The 17,010-nt window shown below is 42.3% G+C and overlaps 1 protein-coding gene across 3 annotated transcripts in view; it reads left to right on the top strand.

The window, feature by feature from the left end:
- CTTNBP2 (cortactin binding protein 2) overlaps nucleotides 1-17,010 on the top strand; it is a 162,035-nt gene that overhangs the window by 106,913 nt on the left and 38,112 nt on the right. For all 3 annotated transcript variants that reach the window (XM_059171671.1, XM_059171670.1, XM_059171672.1), the window contains 4 exons: nucleotides 396-513; nucleotides 3,548-3,823; nucleotides 6,395-6,490; nucleotides 8,159-8,238. In XM_059171671.1, the coding sequence (XP_059027654.1) occupies nucleotides 396-513; nucleotides 3,548-3,823; nucleotides 6,395-6,490; nucleotides 8,159-8,238 (570 nt within the window). The remainder of the gene's footprint in view (nucleotides 1-395; nucleotides 514-3,547; nucleotides 3,824-6,394; nucleotides 6,491-8,158; nucleotides 8,239-17,010) is intronic.

Below are 17,010 nucleotides of genomic sequence, written 5' to 3'. Positions count from 1 at the left end.
ACAGTTCGTCCAGAAAATAGCCCAGAGCACCAGTTGTAGCAAAAGTCTGTTTGCTTTATATTGTCAAATTACCATAAAAGGATACTGCCTGCTGAAGTCAATTTCCTTCTTAATTTCACTCCGCAACATGAGTGATTAGTAAGCTTTTTTTCCTCTTGAGAAAGGCTGTTCTGTGGAGCGATGTTGTGGTCCTGTGATCACATTTGAATGAAGCCCTCCTTGCTTTCCATTTTGAGCCGGTGTTTAGATGAATGTATTTGGGTTGCTGGAATTGAAATACAATTTCTAGCTAAGAATTTCTGAATTCTTCGTTCCAGGCAAATGACTTTTCCCTTGAATTTTTCATTTGAGTTTATTCATTTGGATGTGAGGTAATAGAGCCTTTGCCTTTACAGGACTGCCTAGAAATCTTGTGTAAGCACAGAGGGCTTGAGCCAGAAAGGAGAGATAAGTGCAATCGGACCGTGCACGATGTCGCCACTGATGACTGCAAGCACCTGCTGGAGAATCTGAGTGAGTGCCATTCGCAGCTTTGTTCACCCTTCCTCCCCCTGCTGGGGCTGCTGGCACCACAGGAGGATGCTCACACAGCTACGGTTTGCTCTTTCGCTTCTTGGCTTTCTTTGAGCCCTAACAACTACAAAAACATTTTATTGATTACCAATGTGATAATTCTATTTTATCGATTATCAATGTGGTAATTATATTTTCCATGCAGAATGACTTTTTAGAGAATTAGTTGCTATTCAAGAAATGCTAGGTCTTCTTTGTATTTTAATGACCTCAGATAGTGTTGAAATAATTATTGCTCTTTTCTTCTGGACTTAGACTTTGTCTCTCTAAGACATGAGACAAATAGGGTATGAAGAATCATGGCTGGGTACTTTGCCGTTAGCTGATCATATAAATGTAAGAGAGTTACCTCTCGATGCTTGCTTGCTGACCTGCCTATGAAGTTAATTGATGCACTTTTGGGCCTCTTCCAGCTCTAAGAATATGTTCCTCAGCCCGTGTTCTAAAAGGTTCACTTGTGGGTTTATGGAATATGGAGTTTCAGATCATAGAAAATATTACAACTTCTCCTATCAAGATTATCATTCAATCTACCCAGTCAGTCAGCTGTATCAATATGTCAGCTTACATTCTAACACTGAGACAGAAAACGAACAATAAACATAATTTATTGCATGGTATCTGAGACGGTAACTTGTGCTGTGGAAAAGACTCAGGAGGATTGGGAGTGTGAGGATGGGTTTCAGTTTTTAAAGTGATGGTCAAAGTCACCTTACTGGTAAGACATTGAAGCAACCATTGAAGGAGGTGAGCAGAGCAGCTACGTAGACCTCTCAGGTAAGAGCTTTCCGGGCAGGACATCATCAAGTGGACAGAAGCCCTCAAGCAGACACAGACCTGTTGTGTCTGAGGAGCCGTAAAGAAGGCAGAGTGCTGGGTTGGAATGAGCGAGGGCAGAGAAGTTATAAGATGGGATGGGGGGTGGCCTGATGTGGTTGGAATCTGTAGGCCATGGTAAGATAACCCTTTCAATGTCTGAGCTTCCGAGTGACGGGATCCGCTGTACATTTTCATAGTTTCTGTGGCTGCTTTGTTGAGAATTCTTGTAGGAAGTCCCAGGACTGAAGTCAGGGAGACTTGTTGGGCCCTTGATGTGTTGCAGCAAGAGACCACAGTGACAGCTCAGTCTAGGATTGTCACGGATGAGGTGGTGAGAAGTGGTTGGGTTCTGGATGCAGCTGAAGGTAGAGCCCCAGAACTTCCAGAGGGACTGAATCTGAAGTATGACAGAGGGGTGGGGGTCTTCATGTATCACCCCCAGTGATTCAGCCTCAACGACTGGCAGGGTGGAGTGGCCATCACAGTGGAGGGCTGTGGCTAGAGCAGATTTTGCTAACGAAGTTCAGGAGTTCTGGTTTAGAAGTATGAATCTGAGATATCTGTTTGGGATCTGTGTGGAGATGCCAAGTCAGCAGGGATTCCGGAGATGAGTATGAGTTGGATACGTAAATCTGAGAGTCTGCAGTTTATAGATGGTATTTAAAGTCATGGGACTGGATGAGATCACTAAGGAAGTGAACACACACAGAAAAAGTACTAGAAAGGAGCCTTGGAACACTATGGTTAAGAAATCTGGAAAATGTGGAGGGACCAGCAGAGTGGAGGGACCATTACAGAGTGACCGTTGAGGCAGGAGAGAATCCTGTGGGAGTGGATCAGAGAACAGAGAGGGGTCAGTTGTGTCAGAAGCTGTTGACAAGGTGAGAACTGAGAATTAGTGATAGTTGGAAAAATAATCTAGTAGTTGGTTAAGAGAAAAAAACAATTTAAGGAGAGAATCCTAAAAATAAACTTTTTAACATTATATTTTGATTTTAATCCTGCAGATACTTCTTTCATTAATTTTCAGGTGAAGGTCTTTAGTATGGTTTTTCTGACTAAAGTTCCACATATTCTTACCGGAAAACCACCTCTATCATGTCTCATCTATGATCTCTAGTGTTTGAGGACTTAAACATACTTATAAAACAAACTAAAAGCACTATCTGTCTAAAGATTTTTTTTTCTAATTTTATGTAGTTGTCTCCTCTATACCCCATTAGATGACTTTTTAAAATACCTCCTCTGTTCCGTGATCTCTAAAGTGTCCAACTTCATTTTTATAGGACCAGGAAGTCATTTCATCAGTTTATGGAATATTTAATTTACCAATTATAGTAATGAGTTCAATAGACATAAAAAGATTAGAGAATAAACACAAGTGACCCTTGGTGAGCGCATAATTCAGTTCATGAGAATGGAATTGCGTTGGAGACTGCCCACCTTGGTGGGGCCTCAGTCAGCTGGTGTCACAGAGAGATTGGAACGATGACTTAAGAAGCTTCTCCTGCACTGTTTACTATATATTAAATCCTCACTAGCATTTACCATGTAACTGACAGGGTGTCAAATTCATTTCAAACATGAGTTCCTTTTGTCTTTATAACAATTTAACAGCAAAGTCCTAACGTTTTGTAGAAGGAACTGGGATCTAGGGAGATGAAGGTAATTTACCAAGTGCACGTGGCTGGGAGGAGGCTGGCCCTGCGGCTCAGACCGAGGTCTGCAGGAGTGTGAAGCCACTGTCCGCGACCTCTGCAACAACAGTGACCTGCCTGATTCATGATGATATCAATGAAGGTGGGGAGAAAGAGCAATGTAGGGAATTCAGGGTCAAGAGAACACTCCCGTTTTCCCAGTTTTGTTTGTTTGTTTGTTTGTTTGTTTTGTTTTTTTAGAGTCTTGCCAATGAACTACAAAAGGCCAAAGATACAAGGAACAATAAACAAATAACATGGGTCCAAAGAAACTGTGGAGTTTGAGAGACCCCAGTTTACTGCAGTAGAAGAACACTCAGCTAATTGTATCTCAAGAAATATTATAGTTAACCTTTGCTTTGTTTTTGAAATGTTTGTATCTGCCTCTTTTATATTAGAGTTTTGCTGGGTTTTCCTATCAAGGTTTTCCCCCCCTAATTCTTCTGTTCTTCCAACAGATGCTCTTAAAATACCTGTAAGGATTTCAGGGGGTGAGAGTCCACCAGGCAACTATGGTTCAGATGACTTTGAATGCGAAAACACAATATGTGCTTTAAATATCCGCAAACAAACATCATGGGAAGATTTTTCAAAAGCAGTGAGTCAAGCTCTGACAAATCATTTCCAAGCAATCTCATCTGATGGATGGCGGAGTCTGGAAGACGGGACATTTAATAACACCACTGACTCCTGCATTGGCCTCAGTACGAGCAGTGTGCGATCCGTCATGCTAGGTACCAGCCATCCTGTGATAAAGAGAAAGTTACATTTCTGGGCTTATGTATGTTTATGGGCTCCATAACCTGATACTTAGTTCATTGACTAAATACATTCACAGCTCACTTGTGACAGCTGCTGGTGCCGAGAAACTTGGGTATTCACAATGCAGCCATTATATAATGTTGCCTTGTGAGTATAAAAAATGCTTTTATGCTTCCAATAATACTTCGAGTAAAGAACAAGAAAGGCCTTGATGAGGCTTTGTGATTGCACTTGCTATTCTGATAAATGCAAGAAGCTAACCACATTGCAGCTGCGGACCGATGGACGAGCTCTGAACGCAGCTCCAGATTTGTACTTGGGCTGTGCTGGGGATGCTCGTAGTGTAGTAACAGCCAACCTCTGGGACAGGAGCCCTGTGACATCTAGAGTTGGAAGAAGCACTCTCTATTGAAGATATAATCAGAGCTCCCACATGGGATGAGTCATGGTGATAACTGGTTATTTCTGTTTGATAGGCACTATGAAGCAGACTCCAAAAAACTTAAAAAGATAAGATTTGTTGGGGCTTCTGGGTGGCTCAGTCGCTTAAGCGACTAACTCTTGGTTTCAGCTCAGGTCATGATCTCAGGGTTGTGAGATCAAGCCCCACATTGGGCTCTGCGCTCAGCACGGAGTCTGTTTGGGATTCTTTCTCCCTCCCCGTGCTTCCCTCTGCTCATCCCCCTGCTCCCTTGCTCTCTCTCCCCCACTCTCTAAAAGAAATAAAATATTTAGAAAAATAAAAAGGGGGTAAGATTTGTTTTCTGCTGAGCATAGTAAGTGCTCTCTAAAAGTCCCTGGTTATTGTGTTTCATGTTGAGCTAGCAGAACTAGCATCTTTGGGGAACCTGCTATTATTTCAGAACTGTGTTGGGAGCTGTATACACAGCACCTCAACAAGTCCTTAAAACAGGCTCATTTTACAAATAAGTAAATTAGTTACAAGATGACCCATCTGAGATCACAGAACAAAGAAGTAAAACAGGCAGGATTCAAATCTCTGGTAGGAAGAGCTGCATATTTTCAGCAGTAAGTTGCAAAAGAATAGTCAAGGTTGAGAAAAAGTGTGATTTTCGCCATGCTTTTAATATATTCGCTTATTAGATCAGAAAGTGTTTTATTCTGTTAACTTATGTATGCTAAGTCACTTTAAAAATACATATATTTCAGGGGCACCCGGGTGGCTCAGTGGGTTAAGCCTCTGTCTTCAGCTCAGGTCATGATCCCAGACTCCTGGGATCGAGCCATGCATCAGGCTCTCTGCTCAGCAAGGAGCCTGCTTCCCTCTCTCTCTCTGCCTGCCTCTCTGCCTACTTGTGATCTCTGTCAAATAAATAAGTAAAATCTTTATTAAAAAAACGTGTTTCAGTAGTTTTTGAGGCAGATTATTCATGGCAACTTAATTTTATGAATCTATGGCAAAATCATTAAAATAATTGTTACAGAAGAATTACTGTGTAGTTAAGTAATTACATCAGGACAATATGTCATAAATGATTCTCAGTAACCCATTTTGCCCACACAATGAACTGTTATTCAAGGTGTGGTTATGCCCAGAGGTCTAATAAATGAAGTCAGCACAGACTTGTTTGGAAGAAAATGGCCTTTCATCATCAGCCCTCTTGCAGCTAATCTGGAAACAAGCATAAGCAAATGGATATTTACTGCCATCAGAGAGATTTAGCTCTGTGAGCAGTGGAAAATAAGGCCTCATGGTTCCAGTGTTCATGCTTGTCACTGACAAGTGGGGAGCCCTGGTGGTTTCAGATCTAAAGATGATAGAGTTCTTCTGTGGGTAAAGGGCTTAGCATAGCGTCTGGCTGTAGCTGCTTGAAAGTTAGCAACTATGGTAAGAGTTAATAATGTGTATATATATATAAGTGACTTGACTCTATTGATAACCCAAGTAGGTTAAAGGGACCCCAGTGAGTTATAGGTAGGGCATGCATACATGGTAGGGATATTTAAGGATTTAAGATCTGCGGAAGGGAAGGAATGGAACATGTACCTCCTACGCATCCCTTCCTAGAGCCCGACCCCTATGAGGTGGGACCCTTTCTGAGCAAGAGTGAGCAGAGGGCCCAGACCATGGGGTGGCTTGCTATATTCTCAGCTCCTGAAGTTACTTTTTTTTCTGGAATCTAAAAGTTGGTTGGGAAGGGAGTAGATCAGAAAGGACCTGTTACCTCATCCAGACTGCTTGGACCTTGTGACGCAGGTACAGCAAGGGTCGTGAAAAGTCATCATCAGCTTTGTTCCTGAAAACTTAACTGTAGAAGTATTTAGTTGTATTTTTGCTCCCCAGTTTTCTCCCTTACTCCGGAAGACAGGCCTGGAGAAGCCTGTAGGTGGAGGGCCCTTCTTTTGACCTTCGATAGACGTGTTTGGGAGTTCACCCCTGTGACCCTTGACCTATTCTGTGCATGGCTTTGACAGTTGAAGCTCTGGATTCGTTAGGGTTCTCACACAGATTTCACGTTGCCCCTTATAAGAAAAATTACTTTTAAGCTTCTTTGACATTTTGTTTCATTTTTTCGAACTAGGAAATGTGCCATGGTCAACAGGTCAGAGCTTCTCCCAGTCCCCATGGGACTTTATGAAGAAAAATAAAGCAGAGCAAGTCACTGTGTTTTTATCAGGTAAGGATGGTCCAGACTGGGGGAATGTGGACACCAGGGTTTGGCTTCATGATTGTCTCGCAGTGCTGGTTCTTACATCAGCATGTTTCTGCCCTGCATTCTCTAGCAATGCATGTATGACTCCCTCTGCTAAGTCATTAGATGTTTTTTGAAACATTTGATTAAGGAGAAGAAAGAAAGCCATGTTTCTCACACCTGTGGTGATATTCATCCTGATCATTGATTGCTGCAATTCCTTTTTTTTTTTTTTTTTCAAGATTTTATTTGTTTAAGAGAGAGAGTTGGGAAAGGAGAGAGTGGGAGGAACAGAGGGAGAGGGGGGCAAGCATACTCCTTGCTGAGTGGGGGATCCTGCCATGGCACTGGATCTCAGGACCCTGACCCTGAGATCATGACCTTGGCCGAAATCAAGAGTTGGATGCTTAACCAACTGAACCACCCAGGTGCCCCGCTGAGATTCTGCTCCCTCTCTCACTAAGAGCAAACCAGAGGTTAAACCTAAGGTGCTAAGAGAGTGACAGAGAATGTGGTAAAAAGAAATGCCTTCCATTACTGTCCGGTCCACTGTATGATTCATACGATGATTATAATCGTACGAGGTCATGTTCAGTGAGCACCTGTTATGTGCTAGGCCCTGTGGTTTACAGCACACTGCAAGTGTAAGTTCATTTCATCCTTATAACAACCTAAGGAGATACATATTTCTGTTTACCCTCATTTTATTAACGAAGAAATTAGGCTCAGAAAGATTAATTTCCTTGTCTAATGTCGGATAACCCGTGTTACAAGAATCCTCAATTTCTCAGCCCTTAACTCTAAAAGGGATTTCATCATATATTGCCCACAGTGGAGAATGGAGTCTTTAAAAGTTCAGTTAGTAAAGTTCCCACTAATAAAGTTGGATTCCATTGTATGAACTACGTACTGAAGTGAGAAAAAATAAAAAGTGAGACTATACCGGGAGATTCCTTCAGGCTCAAGCACTGTATCGAGAGGGCAGCAGAACTTGGGAGGGAAATGAAGGAGATAGTTTGGGCAAGAACGTAAAGGATAACCCGCAGAGCTGTGTTCATGCTGTCCCGGTCTAGAACTTTCAGAGGGTTGGGATTGCCTCTGATAACACTTGCTTGTAAATAAGAAGATATTGAAACCAGTGATCAGAGTAGTTACCAGCCATAGTATTTGAGCTAGGACCTCCGGCCCTGGCTGCGGTTGACAGGAGATGAGGGGGCTTCTCAGGGGAAGGGAGGGCAGCTGGGGAGCTCTGGAGAGGCCAGGAGCAGGGGTCATTCACCAGCCAGTTCAACGTGTGACAGTGTTTTCACAGTGGTAAAGAGACAGAGGGACGTGTTGGCCAGGTGTCAGCTCTGCCTACATAATTCAACAAACAAGCAAACATTATTGTATTTTGATCATTTATATTTAGTAAGGAAGAACCGGGGTGCCTGGGTGGCTCCATTGATTCAGCGTCTGGCTCTTGGTTTGGGCTCTGGTCATGATCTTGGGGTTGTGGGATTGAGCCCCATGTTGGGCTCACACTGGGTGTGGAGGCTGTTTGAGATTTTCTGTCTCTCTCTCCCTCTCCCCCTCCTTTCTCTCTCTCTCTCTCTACTTCTCCAAAAAAAAAAAAAAGAACCAATTTTCCTTCTATGTATTGTTTTCTTCTAGGTCCTCAAGAAGGCTGCCTCAGCAGTGTGACTTACACATCAATGATCCCTCTTCAGATGCTACAGAACTACCTCAGGCTGGTAGGTGGATGCCGCCAAGTGGAATCTTAGACTCCCATCTCTGATGCTGGCATATACTGGTTGGCTCATTTTCATGTTTGAAGGAGTGTGAGCCCCCACTCACCCTGTGCCCTAACTCTGTGACCTTCCCCAGCAGCCCTTTCCCTATAAGACTGCTGGTCACTTAATTCTGGTTTTCTGTCCCAGTCATCCATGTGCTCACTGCCGACTACCTATACCTATTACCTGTGATGTGTTACAGTTGCAGCAGGAGGAGACTGTCTTTCCCCAACATGAACTTGACATCAAGTCACTGGTTATCAATATGAAAGAGAATGGTTATAGATGCTTTACTGTAAACTTTTATAATTTAAAACTAAGTTAAATATGCTGGCATTAGTTAATGTTGATTTGGCCACTTCAACAGAAACCAAACGGTTATAGTTTAAGCAGTATAGAAGTTTATTTTTTCAAACAGAAAAATCTCAGCAGGTGAAAGAGCCTGCTGGGGGACGTGGGGCAGGGTGACCCCAGCACGGTGTCAGCACCTTCTCCCTCACCCAGCCACTCTGACCTGGGGTGTTACATATGTGGGTTTGGCCAAAGAGAGTCACCAGGTTCTAGCCTGAGGGAAGAGAGCCTGGAAGGCAAGACTCTTCCTTTCTGAGGAGTCCCACACACCATTTCTACCCATAGCCCACGAACCAGAATTGAGACAGAGGTTCACACCTTGTTGGGTTATGGGGTCTTTTGCTGGGCAGCATGCACCCAGCTAAAACTAGTTCTGTTATTAAAGGGAGGAAGAATATGTTTATCAGGAGAGTAGCAAATTCTAGACCGTGAATAACCATAATGCTTTGTGTTTGTCTAGTCCTTACTACGTGTGAGACCGTATTCCAGATGCTTGTACTTGTCTTACTTATTCCTCAAAACATCCCTATGAGGTAGATAGCGTCATCCATTTTATGGATGAGGAAATCAAAGCAGAGGTCACATACTATGCTCAGGGCCACAAGGCTAGTGAGTGATTCAGCTAGGACTGCCCAGTCCCTGTGACACGTGGTGTCTCTGTGTGATCTCTATCTAATCTAAAACTAATATTGAAAGTATAAAACTTTAACAAACATTCATTTTGCTTGTTGCCTTAGTTTGGAAAGCTTTTTTAAATAAATGGATTTGCCTAGGCCCTTTACAAAAATTGTTTCCATTAACTCTCAGTTGGTATCTGGGACTGACCTTTGTAGAAGTAGCCACAATGGTACAATTCAGAAGAGGTGGGATCTTGTGAATCTGAGACTTTCATTTTTTCTTTGTCATGTGTTTCTCTCTCCCCGTGGCTCCAAAGGAAGCCTGAGGCTTACTCTGGAGGGGAAGGAGGGCTGTCTTCTTCCTGTGCCTTAGTGAAAGTTGAAGTTGTGTGACCTGTTGGTTTTCAGGAATGTGAGCCTAGGCTCCCAGTAGAATGAGCTCCTAGAACCACTTTCTTCTCTCCCTTCTCCCTTCTCAGCTTCTCTGTACGAGGCAAGGTTCTGGCTTAGGGATTTTCATATTCTCAGATGACAAAATAGATGATGAAACAAATTACAGCTGCACATTAGGCTTGACTGGAGTAGGTCTGTTAAATGAAATGTCTATTAGTACATTATATCCAGAATATTCCAAGTACACTTCTATGTGTGCCTCCTAATGCACAAGACATGGGGACCACCAAAGACCAACAAACTAATTAGAGACTAACTAGTTGTTCTGTTCTCAGCTTAATGAGTGTACACAAAGGGCTTTTTAAAATTCAACAATTAACCCCTGGATGAAGATAGTAAATATTTATCATGCATTTTAGCAATCACTTCATAATTTAAAGTGACTCAGGCCATAATATAATAAATACTGTGGTTGTGAATGTTTCATCTTCATGTGAGATTATAACCCCTTCTAATGAGACAGATAATGTGTTAACACATTTTTGTATCCTGTTTGGTTATTTAATTCAGTTGTTTGACAAGTATTTATGAAGAGCCTTCTAAATGCAGATGGTGTTTTAGAAACTTAGAATATACCATTGTGTAAGATGCATTCCCTGACCTCATGGAGCTTACATTTTAGTGAGGGAAGACAAATAAGAAACAGATGAATAAATGCATCTGTAATGACATGGCCAGTCAGTAGAGAAGTATATAGGAAAGTATGCAAGTATAAATGAAAACAAAGCACATAAGGAGAGAAAGAACATGTGGGACGGGTGGCAGAAAGAACTTTTGGGTGGAGTTGTTAGCAAAGACCTTTCTATAGAGACGTAGAGACAGAAAACTAAATGAGGTGAAGATGGCAGCTTTATGAAGGGTCTTGGAAGCAGATGGAACAGCAGGTACGAAAGTGTCTATGCTGGCAATGAGGTCTGAGAGATGAGAAGCTAGATCACTCGGGATCATTGCAAGAACTTGGGATTTTATTAAGCCACTGGTAGGGTTTGAGCTGGAGAGTGACCTAGCCACCCAGTGCCACAGTAACTGTAGGCACATTGATCGGTCTTTGAATTGTTGAAAATCTGTACAACATGCAAACCTAGTAATATCTGACTTTATTGAGTATTTATTATGTGCTAAGCTCTGTTGTAAGATCTATAGATTGTTTCATTGAATCATTCCATGAGGGTACGTAGTTTTATCAGTTACCCCCATTTTACAGGTGAATAAACCAAGACTGAAGGTAATTTGTCCAAGGTTTGCAGCAAGCAAGTGGTAGAACCTAAGGAGTTGCACCGAGTCTGTCTTCCATTCTCGTGCATGTAATAATAGTTTATTCTAGTTGTTAACCTATTGGTTAAGAACGAATCATAATAACCAGTTTAACTGTAGATGTAAATGTATTACATAGAATGCATATGTTAAAGCCCTTATGCAGAAAGCCACATGAATTGAAGACTTTAAGTCAGATTTGTTTCTTTTTTTAGTGGTGTTATTTTTTAGTACTTCCACTGCATAATTAAAATAATACAAATCTTAAATGTCCATTCTGACAGTTAATAAGGAAACATTTAATGTGATTGAGTTTTGATTTGCTAATAATTCATTATAAAAGCTGAACTTTGTGCTTTAACTCAGATTTTAATTAGCCAATTGCAGTTTTAATTAGCTATTTGCAAACTTCTTTTTTAATACTTCAGTGACTATGAGTAATTATTAGAGAAATACTTAAATACATCATCATCAACTGAACACTACTTTAAAATATAGGACTCTGGGGGCGCCTGGGTGGCTAGTGAGTTAAAGCCTCTGCCTTTGGCTCAGGTCATGATCCCAGGGTCCTGGGATCCAGCCCTGCATCAGTCTCTCTGCTCAGTGGGGAGCCTTCTTCCTCCTCTCTCTCTCTGCCTACTTATGATCTCTATCTGTCAAATAAATAAAATCTTTTTTTTTTTTTTAAGATTTTATTTATTTATTTGACAGACATCACAAGTAGGCAGAGAGGCAGGCTGAAAGAGAGAGAGGAAGAAACAGTCTCCCTGCTGAACAGAGAGCCCGATGTGGGACTCGATCCCAGGACCCTGGGATCATGACCTGAGCTGAAGGCAGAGGCTTAACCCACTGAGCCACCCAGGCACCCCTAAATAAATAAAATCTTAAAAAAAAAAAAAAAGGACTCTGAATCCCCTAGGACATAATTCTTGAGATTTCCCCAGCCTGGTAGTCATATAGCTACCCCACTATGTGCTACACTAACCATCAAGAATCACGACTAGAAAATTCCACCTGCTCTTCATAGAGTCCCAGAATAATTTGCCATGTTCCCATAAAAATAGTATTGTAAATGATGGTGGTTATGTATCTAAGGCCACACATCTCCATCAACTCCATTAGCAGGTGGCTGGCTGGTTCTAGCCTGATCTCTGTTGGGCATGGAGGGGTAATTGTGGGTAAAGTCCTAGCAGAAGGAAGAAGCCAATTCCCTGGTATGACAAAGTGTGGCTCCAACACCAGTGAATCTTTTGGCTTCCATGGAATAGTGGAAGAAGATTCTGGGCAACAGGGCAAGTGTTAGCCCAGGGGAGGTCTGGAGCAGGAAGAGTTCATGCGTGGTGGAGAATGGCTGACAAGGGAGAGGTTAGATCCAAAGTTATGTATCTTATAGTTGTTTGTTTTTTGGGGTTTTGTCTTTTTTTTAATAACTACAATACCAAATTCATATGTCTGTGTTACTAAATGAGGACCTGTCTTTATGTGAAGTTCATAACCAAGTCCAAGGTTGGCTTTTTCAAGTTTCAGTAAGCTAATTTAAAAAAAAAAAACAAAAAACTTGTGGTGTGTCTCTATGAACTTTATTTTCTCTTAAATTCCCATTTTTCTTTTATACCTATTTCTATAAAGAGGGAGCTCGGCATATGGCCAAAACCCTCTCTACCATGAAGGACTCCAGCTTTTTTGTCGCCCAGATGCCGGATGTGCCCATAATGTTTTGGGGGATTGTATATGAATCAGTTGGCAGGAACTGTGTGGTTTGTGGCTCTAACATCTTACTTAAATTCTTTAAAATCAGTAGAAGAGGTCAGAATGAAGGCCCTAGTTCTAAAGCCATCATCACCCTGGGAGCTACAGCCATCTCAGATTTATTGGCTCAGTAAAAACCTTTTATTTTTTATTCCTTTATGAGTTCAGCATCTTAGCAGAACCCTGCCTAAAACCAGGTCTCAACAGTAGAAGCGTTCCCTCAAGACTCTGACAAGTGAACTTCTGAGAGAAGTTGAGGTTTATTGTTTTAAAACAGTGCCCCAAGTCTGAAAACACAGCGCAGGTGGCCAGTTGACTACGGTGGACACAGCAGCAAGACACTGTGGGGAGGAAAACAATCAAAGGATGGATGGGCCTTTGTGGAGGTCATTGTTTCCATTTAATCCAGAATTCATTTGCGTCACAAAGCACTAATTGACATGTGATAAGAACTTCCTGAATGGGCTGTGGAGACACCAGAATAAAAGGGATTGGTACCGATTGTGATAATAAGGCCAGTGTCCCTTCAGTAATAAGCAAAAATGTTCCACTGTAAACGCGCACTTAGGAGTAATTGTAGTGAGTCTAATTCACCTTCCGGAAGTTGGGTTTTGATTTTCTTATTAAAGAGCAGATCTCCTTTCAAAACAATTAAAATATTTACTTACCACCCCCTCCACCCCCAATCTTGTCTGCCTGCCTATCTTCCTATCTTTAGAGCCCTCTGCTGGCACCATGAAGCGTGTGTGTTCATAATACCTCAGATCTTGCTCTTTGGGGAAATGTAATTTTTTAGCCAGAGAAGTTAAATGTGTTTTCTTTGCATAGCTTTGTATGTTTTCCCCAGTCTCCGTAGAGCAATGGGCTCCTGGTAATTACTTTGTTGTTGTTCAGATCTTAAATGGTAACCAACACAACTATACCATTAGATGAGATAGAACAAAATACCATTACCAAAAAATCGATAATATCTGAAGTGAGGAAAAACCTAATGAAATGCATGTATTAGAATGTAAGAATGATCTGGAAGTCTGTGCATTTGTTTTTCCATTTATTTCTTTTTTTATATTTTTCCTTATTACAGAAAGGATATTAGACTATGTTAACCAAAATGCTTACTGCTAGTGAATGGCCTTTTCAAGGAAATTTCAAATGGAATATTTCCTGTCTGTATTTTGTAAGAACCTAGAATCTGAGAACAAATGAGCTGTTGAAATTGAAGACAGCTTATCTATGAGATTGGGTCTCTTGGTGTTACGTGATTCCAAAATCAATCTGAAGATAGTGTAGGCAGTTTGACAGGAGAGCTGTAATGAATAGAGCGCTCTTGTTTTCAGAAATGAGACAAGATTAAATAGCAGTCCTAGTTGAAAATCTCAGGGGTAGAATATTCAGTAAATCTTGAAAATCTGTATCCTGTTTCACTGGTATGAAACAATCCATTCCTTGTGAGAGCATTTCTACTCAATAACTCATGGCAGTTTGGGATTAATTTGGAGAGTACTAACTTCTGGTTAAAAATTGCACTGGGCCTGCGGTACCCAGCAAAATTTCCCACTCAAGTGCTTTTGAAAAGTAACAGTAACAGAGGAAAATAGAACTGAGGTCTTCCTTTGGCAAGAATCGGGAAAATTTTTCCAGTACCTTTAGGTGTAAGAGAGTATTAAACCCGCTTATTTGAGGCCTACCTGAAATTAGATAGGAGAGCACTTTTATTATTTTCCTCCTACCATCATAGTAATGATTCAAAAAGGCAAGGTTGATAGAAGTTAGAAAATTGGAGGCATATACCTACCGCATGGCTTGTGCTTTTGACAGATCCGTGACCACCTCCTCTGTCTCCTGTCAAGATAGGTCCTTCTGCATTCATTCAGAGACCAGAGCTGGAAATACCTGAGCAGGAAGTTGGTGGTCAGGCACTGGTGAGGCTGCTCTGTCTGGGAGTGTGTCCCAGAAGCACCTCCCGCAGGATGGCTGCTGCAGTGCCCTGCTTCCTGGGACTGCAGCGTACCTCACACATTCATCTGCCTCGGTGGACCGCCCAGGGTCAGCCGGTGGCAGCCATGGCCCGGTCTGGGAGTGGAACCCTCAAGCACAGGCAGCCGCCCCCCATCCAGCTGTGACCTAAGGTGGAGTTCAGCTGAAAAATTAGCGAAGAGCGAGTGAAGCCAATGACCGTTCACACAGCCTGCTTTACTGTGAACTCTGTAGTTTAACAGAACATAAATACTAACAAGTCAACAACATTATACCTGTGGAAGAACAGTGCGGCGCAGAATGAAGTTATGGTTCTGAAAACTCAGAAGGATAACACCTTAAAAGTATGACACAAAATGGAAAAGAATTTAGAAAATGATGTCCTTTCTCTAGAGAATGCAAGATCAACCGTGAAAGCAGGGCAAGAAAGCCATGGTAGAGAGAGGCTAAGATTAAAGCGGAAGTGTTGGCAAGGAGGTGCGTGAGGTAAGAAACTCTAAGAACTGAAAATGCAATGACATCATTGAACTTGTACTTAGACAGTAAAGAGCGGAAGGGAGATGGTGATGATTCTCTTCAGCGCTGTGAAAGACTAACTTAAGGCCCTTGCCCCGAAACAGAAGCAAAGGACAAGAGTTACGATAATGATGAGGAGACAGATACCCTCTCCAGTGACATAGAAGGAATGTAAGCAGTATTGGTCTTCCTTCAAAATAAAGAGAATTAGAAGAGGAGAAATTACCAAGACCATAATGGAAGAAAAAATTTCTAAGCCAAAAAACGTTCTGACTGTGGATTGAAAGAATTTATCCTGTCCCATTTAAGACTGGGAGAAAGAGGTCACAACTGGACAAATCTGTGTAACTTTTTAAAATTTTAAGTACAGTCCCTGTCCCAGTCTTGGTCCTTGCTGGCACGTCTACCATTGCTTGTCTCACAGACGCCCAGAACCCTAGAAGACAGCCCAGGCCATGCTGACTTCATCCTGTGGCTTTGGGATGCTGTTCCCTGGGCAGCTGGAGCCACTGTACTGTTTCCTTCAGGTGTATCATTTTCCTCATGCTGCTCTAGCCCCAGGGGAATCCAGCTGTAGTGAAGGCTTAACAGTAGTGGAATAATACTTGTATTGAGAGAAAATCACTGGTCTGTTGTCTTTCAGAGCCTAAAACCCAGTCCCAAGTCCCACAGTAGTGGTCCCCTTCAAGGACCACTTCCCTTGGGGCACCTGGGTGGCTCAGTGGGTTAAACCTCTGCCTTTAGCTCAAGTGGTGATCTCAGGGTCCTAGATCTAGCCCCACATCAGGCTCTCTACTGGGTGGGGAGCCTGCTTCCCCCCCTCTCTCTGCCTGCCTCTCTGCCTACTTGTGATCTCTCTGTCTGTCAAATAAATAAATCTTAAACAAAACAAAACAAAACAAAAAAAAAAAAAAAAAACAAAACAAAACAAAAACCACTTCCCTTTTTAGCTCATGGTCTGACACCCAGTGGTCAAGCTTGGTTTTCCTGTTTTCCAGGAGTTAACTCTCAGCATGTCTTTGTCTCTTTAGAGGCCAAAGCTCAAACCCTAAATTTAGGCCCCAGGAAAAGTAGGAGCTCCCTCTTCCTTCCATGCTAACAGCTTTCCCTCAGCTTTCCATATCCCAGAATCGTTATCTTTCCTGTAATGATGGACCGGTGGCCTGTTCTTCACTAGGTCTATCCCAGCCACCCTCAGGGATGTGGCCTTCCTCTGGGATTTCAAAGGGACAAGCTCATCAGAGCACAAGAGAGCAACATAGATGTCCTTAGACTTGAACAGACCCTTTCATGTTTAATGTTTCTCTCAGTCTGGGTGACTCAAGCTGGACACATGAGCTACATCACGTGTACTGGTTAGGATGCCACTTCACCCGTACAGATGTCTTCTGTAAGATCTTTCCAAGAAGAAAGCTGCTCCCAGGCATGTAGGTTGGGAGTGGGAGCTCAGCTCCGGGATGACAGAGGTGGGGGGCATGACTCCCCTCCACAGCACCCTCCACACATCACTCACAGACTTTGCCCCAGGCAGATGGTGACTGACTTTCCATCCCAGGGCGTGCTGCATCTCCACATGTTCGCAGGCAAGGTACCCTCACATGTGAGGGAGAAAGGTGTTTAAAAAAAAAAAAAAAAATAGTGTAGGCGTCCAGACAGTTTCTCTTTTTTACAAGGGTAAAATTGATCAGTCTCTACCCAGGTTTCTTTGAAACACCGAATTCCAGAATGGGACAACATACATAGTTGACCCGGTAATCTTACATCCATGAAGATGTCTTTTATGTAAGAAGTCAAGATATTCTCTGATATGTAACAT

This window comes from Mustela lutreola, chromosome 4, assembly GCF_030435805.1.
Source record: "Mustela lutreola isolate mMusLut2 chromosome 4, mMusLut2.pri, whole genome shotgun sequence".
NCBI lineage: Eukaryota > Metazoa > Chordata > Mammalia > Carnivora > Mustelidae > Mustela > Mustela lutreola.
This window is presented reverse-complemented; position numbering and strand designations above follow the sequence as displayed.